This window comes from Carassius auratus, unplaced genomic scaffold (genome assembly GCF_003368295.1).
Source record: "Carassius auratus strain Wakin unplaced genomic scaffold, ASM336829v1 scaf_tig00029842, whole genome shotgun sequence".
Lineage (NCBI taxonomy): Eukaryota > Metazoa > Chordata > Actinopteri > Cypriniformes > Cyprinidae > Carassius > Carassius auratus.
In genome coordinates, this window is record NW_020525803.1 from 17,214 (window position 1) to 23,977 (window position 6,764).

The window sequence follows — 6,764 nt, forward strand, 5'->3', positions numbered from 1 at the left end:
TTCACCATCACTATGTGTTGAACCGGCATTCACCTCCGTGTTTTGCTTTTATGCCACTGACTGGCAGAATCATGTGGCTACACGCGCTTTTAAGAAGGAAGTATTAACAGGAAATAATCGAAATAACCGACATGGGAAAGTTACGTCGGTTTGAGGTTTTAAATTTCGGTTTCGATTACTTTTTGATTAATCGTCCAGCCCTAGCACAAGGGCTAAATGACAATTCCCCTGAGAATGTGATTCATTTTTTGACATTTTTAGTAGTATGCTATCCAAATTGGATGTTGTTACTAAAAGTGTCACTCAAATGAACAGGCCTCAAATGAACAAGCTTGAGGCCTGTGTTGGTTTACTGATATAAAAGTATTAAATTACACAAAGTTTGAATAGTACTACGACCACTTCCTAAATGTGTAAAACAACATTTCCAAAAACTGTCAGAACCGGTATAGCTAGCTACCAAACAAAAATGTAATTCTGTCTTGATTCACAGTGGCTTTTTGTCTCTCAGGTCAACTTAAAAATGTTCTCTCTTAAGTTACCAGTCCATGTAGTGTTCTATACCACCTCTTTGCCATCTTCCCCCTCCATAAAAAGTTGCTTCTCAGGGCTGTCAAGATCAGTGCACTCTACATATCTTTGGAGTGTGCTGTAGTATTGTTCGTATTTCTTAAAAGTGTATATAGTTGAGATCTCCTCCCAGGCCTTGTGATTTGGTAAGGGAAATGGTTCGGGACTTTTGTTGTCGAAGAAACTCTTGAGGTTTCTCTCTGCCAGTTTGGTAGCATAGTTTTCTGCAAACAGCTCAAACTGTTCCTTTTCCTTCTCCGTGTAGATCTTCTGGAAAGTTAACTGAAGGTAGCTTACTTGAGAGCGACAGTTCTTAAAGCAATTCCCAATTAGCAATACTGTTGCCGATATGATAATGATGGACCAGCCGAGGATCTGCAACAATAGATTGATCAGTTGAATGTTATAAGGTAGAATAAATTATACGTTTTTATAGCAAGCTATTATTAATGAAATTTAGCAGGCAAAAAAGGTAAACTGAAGTTGGGAATGTTTTAGCGAAGCATGATGAAGTCACTTTCAAACGGTTTTCTGTTGGTCAACACAGTGATTTGTTTGACCAGTTTGAACCTTTTGCAAAATCTCCTATATAGGGGAAAATCTTTCACCCTCAAGATGCAAAATTCCCAATCACAATGACTGTATTTTGCCTGTGCAAATTCACTGAACAATGGTAAATGTGACTGGATCTTTTAAAGGATTCCAGAAAAAAAAGTAAAAAGAAACATTTCACCATTAACCGTCTGTGCTCACCTGTGACTGGGCTCTCAACATCAACAGCAGTTCCGTGTTTTCTTTCTCAGGAAGCTGGGACTTGCTGCAGGGCACTCTGGGCAACTCTTCCTGGCATATACGGGTCTTGTTTTTGCAGATAATTTGCACCACCACATTTTCATCCAGGCCACTAACAGCACACTCATAAAATGTTCCATTTAACAGTGCTACACTAAGCCACATGACAGGGGCCATGCAGGCTCCAGACAGCACTTTTACAATCACTTTTGTGCTTCCCACGAAGTTACCCCTGGGGCAGAGTTTGGAAGGGTTGAGACAACACCCTGTATATAACCGCCAAAGACGTGTGCAAACAAAGAGACCAATCGCCAGCAAGACAACAGCAGGGCCAAGCAGAAAAGTTAATCCATAGGCAAAATTCTGACTACGGTTGCATGGACACTGGAAAGACACCACGGCAAAAATTCGTTCACTACCTATTGTCACAGCAGCCATGAAGCAGTAACCGATAGAGGACTTCTGATTGGTGAGGAACTTGAGTAAAGTCTTAAACGAATCCATTGCTGGTACAGGTGTGGGTGCAACACTCCGAAGTCGATGAACAGAAATGAAACGGATATGATTTCTGCTATGGAACTCCTATTTCTCGCACTCTTATTATCACTGTTTTCCACACCTCCTTTATATCCTTTTGTCTCTGGCTTCTTCACAGCTCGTCAAATCCCTCCCCAGTCCATCCTCTGCCCCCTCCCATTTAGTGAAGGGCCATGACCAAAACCAGCTCATCAGGTTCCACTAGTCACAACAGAGATGTGTATGGGCACATTTACACATACATCACGCAACCGCAGTCAAACAAAATGTTATCCCAACAATGCAATTGATGTTTAAGTAAAAAGCTGAGATTTGTAACGGACAACTTGCTTTTTTATTATTGGAATGCTTGAATCTGGAGGTTGCCAGCAATGGAATTTGAAAATCAAGAGACTGGAATAGCAGATTAGTGCGTGTTAGGTCAAACAAAAAGGGGTATTGCAACATAATGCTTTACATTAGGAAAAGAAGTGATTTGTTCTGGTTATGTATAAGAAGACAGTTTCTGTTCTGCTCTGGTCTGGTGCCCACTGTGTTGCCCTACCCTTCTCCAATAAAGACTCAGCTTTAACGCTAAGTGCAAATGGTGTAACTTAATGATTATTGATTTGTTTGTTGAGTGAGTTTTTAGCGGTGTAATTTTCAAATTGTAAGTGATTATTTCATGAAAAAAGGCATTAAATATTGCCTGTTGAAATATGAGTTCACTAATCATCATTGTGCATGACACAAGAAGAAGTAACACCAAATGTCTACGATATAATGTAACTCTTTCCTTGTACAGTCCTTTAGAAATGGCCAGGGCACAGCTGTTACAAATACAATTGAATGAGGAAATCTCTTTAACCTGTTTATTTAAAAAAAGTTTTTTATTGTTCATATATATATATATATATATATGCTGAAAAACAAAGCTAAAATCAAATAACAAAAAACAAGAAATGTAAAAATCATACAGTTATTGACAATAAAAGCTAGAATAGCAATATAGGATAACCGTGAACTGACAGTGTAATATATAGGCACAGAAAATAAAGAAGCCATTAGAGCTCAGGTTGCAACAATAACAACGTATACATAGCATGAAAAGCTGTCAACTAGACGGCGTCTACAGGACCAGTTTGCTCTCATCCACAAAAGCAAGTGCTGCTGGGTTTGAAAGATCATTTTCAGATCTCACAGAAACCCTTACTACTGGATTTTCAAGGTCCTCACAAGTGCTAACGTACTTGTGCAGGATGCTGTAGTATTCGTCCATACTTCGGAACTTGTAAAAAGAAGATATCTTCTCCCAAGCATGTCTGGGTGGACTCTTCATAGGAATGGGTTTGGTTAAATCAAAGAAACTTGTTATGTTTCTCTTTGCCAGTTTCTCAGCATGCTCAGCTGTATAGCTGTCCAAAATCGCACTCTCCTTGTTAGTGTACATCCTCCAAAACTTCAGCTGCATGTAACTGATGGGAGAATAGCATCTTGCTGTGCACGTGAGTAGAAAGGCGAACGTCATCACTGAACCTATCAGGATCCAACCAAGTACCTAAAAGTATTTTCCAGAATTATTCAAATATTAAGAGACATATTTATTTGTTGAAAAGATTTGTTAAAGCACAGATATCCCTATGTGTATATATATATATATATATATATATATATATATATATATATATATATATATATATATATATATATATATATATATATATAAAATCTTTTTTTAAAGATGACTGAGGACCTTATGAATGCAAACAACAAGGTATGACTTTCTGTAGACCTGCTAAAATAACCATTTTACCTAAAAATGAATAGCATTTAGGCTTCTGCTGTAAAGACCACTCCTAAGAAATGTGTCTTTGTTCTGAAAATGTGAATGAGACAATCCCATTGTGTGAATGTGAATGAGACCGTATCATGATGGACCCCACCCATCCCTCCCACAGTCTCTTCCAGCTCCATCATCTGGAAGATGATACCGGAGCATCAGAGCCTGCTCTGTCAGATTGCTCAACAGATTTTTCCCCAGGCTTTGAGAGTCCTGAACACCCTCCTCTGAAACCCCACACAAACCTCCTACTACCTGAAACATGGACCATCTCACCCCCTCCACCCCCCAAGCTTACCACATCACAGAAAATCTGGCTGAAACTCTTTTTTGAAACCTTTGCTTGTGTGTTTGTGTGTGCTACCCTCAGGTGAGTGGGCCTGTACAAACCACCTATAGTAACATACTCTCCTCTATGTGCACTACAGACAATTTTTAGACACACTGCTGTGTACATAATCCCCAAAAAGTGTTTACATGATCATGCACTACAAATAATCTTGCACTGTTCCCCAGCTGCTTGACTTACGCTGTTTCTCTTTGCACATGTACAGTATCGTGTGAAGCATTTGTATAGTCTGTATTTTTTAAGTTTATGTGTATGCAAACATTTATATATGGAATATTTATTGTCCAAATCTGTCAGTAGGTAAGTTTTATAGGTTTATACTGTTTTACTTAATTGTACATCTGTATTTATGTATAACACTGTGGCCCTGTGAGGCAACACATTTCATTCCCCTGTATGTCCACACATGTAGCTGAATGACAATAAAGCTAAACTTGACTAAACAATTTACATTTAAAAAATATTTATTTCTTGTAGACCAAAATATTTGTTGTTGTTTATGACTACGACTTATGGACTACAAGTGAGTCATCAAAAGTCTGCGAACCCAGCTATCAGCAAACGTAATCAGAATTCTGGGTAACGTTTTTTCAAACGTTCATTATTCCATTAAAGTTAAAATAATGTTTATTCAAAGTAATCTGATCTTTAATGATGTTCTCAAAACATAATTTATACATGGAACTTTTTTTATGCGTCACTAATTTCTAACTTTCCCATAACATTTTCAAAACGATACAATGGAATGTTCCCTAAACGTTTGCAAAATCAAGAAAAAGTTTTTAAAATATTAAAAAAAAAATCTTATTTCGAATGTTCAGAAAACATTCAGAATTAATGTTTTCATAACTTAATAGGAACGTTGGAACAACGTTCTAATAACCTTTTTTTATAGCTGGGAACGTTCCTTTATTTCCCTGAAGCTCCAGCGATTTAATCAGTGTCAGTGCATTGAAGAACGAAACTATTGCCATTATTTATTAATAAATTACAGATTTTGCTACACATCACAAATACATTACAAGAACGGTTTTTAAATGTCTTTAAACACAAATCTTAACGTATTATCACCCCTTCAATTTCTGACAAAAATTCCTCTCAAAAGTCGACCCCTCCTGAAACTCACTTAACTGAGATGGGCCTATTGAGTCCAAGTCAGTTAACAACTAAAATTTCTAATCTCTATCCGAGTCTTGGCAAGTATACACTGTAAAAAATAAGTGTAATTTTAACTGTAAAATTTTGTAAAAACGCTATGGAAAAAAACTGATAATAGGTTAACAGTAAGTTCCCGTACTATATACAGGGAAAAACTGTAAAAGATCTAACAAAGCATTTAATGTAAATTTACAGTAAAATTATGTTAATTATACAGCTTTTAGAAGTAAAAAAAGAACAAATCAATGTATAATTTACAGTCTAAAACTGTAAACTGATATTCCCAGAATTCCCTGCGTGACACTCCACGTTTGAAAGTATTTTGTTTAAATAATCATGTTTTTAAATAGTTCTTGTTATCAGTTATGTACATTTGAGCTTTATGTTACATCTTCTGTTGCTTAATGAAAGTTTTTTGCATTATTTAAGTATCACGTGTGTTACCATGATGGTGTTTTGTGTTTCCATAAATGTGCACCTTCTATATGTTAATATATACTTCTGCTTGTGGTGAAGCTACTTGTGATGAGCTTTGATACTTCATGTGGCTTTCTCTTATACAGTACCATCTTTATTATTATGGTGGTTGTCAGTATTTTCAAGGTACAAAACAGATTTAATTTTGTGTGTTGTTGAATTTACTGGTTTATATTCACATTTTCTTGTTTGTAAATTACAGCTTTATTTTGTAAAATTAACAGTTTTTGACGTAAATGTGTTTACAGTTTTCTGTATTTTTACAAAATTATTCTGGCAACCACAGCTGCCAAAAAGTTTTTGTAAAAACAACAAGAAATTTTTTACAGTGTAGGTCTCTGCAGGAAAGTCTCAGTCTTGGATTTGAGATTTAAGTGAAATTAGGCTACTTAATTTTTTTTCTCGGACAAAACTAAAATGATGCCTTGTCTCAAACTTGGTTCAGTGCTCACCTGCGACTCTGCACGTATGATGGACAGCACCGCCATTCTCTCACTCTGCGGAATAGTGGTCCCATCACACGGGAACTTGTCCAGCTCTGTCCGACAGTGAGGATACTTTTCGTTGCAAAGCTGACGTCTAAAAAGTGTAATGTTGGCGCCAGTCATTGAGCACTCGAAATACACCCCTCTGAGAAGAGCAACTGCGATCCAGCTGAGAGGCGCGACAATTGCAGTCGTGGTGACTTGAAGAAAAACACACAAGAAGCCCATCGCGTAATTTAAACGACATAGCTTCGATTTCCTAAGGCACAGACCCGTGAACAGTTTCCATGTTTTACTGCTCAACATGTAACTTAAGATGAGCAGTGCAAGCGCGGGTACGAGGAGACAGACGTTCCCATAAACGAAATTCCAATCATTGCAAGGACACTTAAAAGCAAAGACCGAGAAGATGTGCTCGCTACCAGCAGTTATAAGAGCAATCAGTCCGAATCCTAAGTTGGTCTGCTGTTTCTGAGTGAAACTAAGCAAAGATTTTAACTGATCCATGCCTGCCAGCTGACGACCTCTTTGTTCTCAAGCAATAAACCATAAGATGACACTCTTAGTTCCGTTATGA

At 37.3% G+C, this 6,764-nt stretch overlaps 2 protein-coding genes across 2 annotated transcripts; both read right to left on the minus strand.

Annotated features, from left to right (window-relative positions):
- Positions 1-483: 483 nt before the first annotated feature.
- On the minus strand, positions 484-1,999 carry LOC113079914 (calcium homeostasis modulator protein 5-like). The gene is made up of 2 exons (XM_026252143.1): positions 1,324-1,999; positions 484-945 (listed from the first exon to the last, which is right to left on the minus strand). Exons 1-2 carry the CDS (start codon positions 1,864-1,866, stop codon positions 559-561), a joined length of 930 nt encoding a protein of 309 aa, XP_026107928.1. The 5' UTR covers positions 1,867-1,999; the 3' UTR covers positions 484-558.
- Positions 2,000-2,908: 909 nt separating this feature from the next.
- On the minus strand, positions 2,909-6,740 carry LOC113079911 (calcium homeostasis modulator protein 6-like). The gene is made up of 2 exons (XM_026252140.1): positions 6,155-6,740; positions 2,909-3,436 (listed from the first exon to the last, which is right to left on the minus strand). The coding sequence occupies exons 1-2, from the start codon at positions 6,692-6,694 to the stop codon at positions 3,008-3,010; spliced, it is 969 nt and encodes a 322-aa protein (XP_026107925.1). The 5' UTR covers positions 6,695-6,740; the 3' UTR covers positions 2,909-3,007.
- Positions 6,741-6,764: the final 24 nt, after the last annotated feature.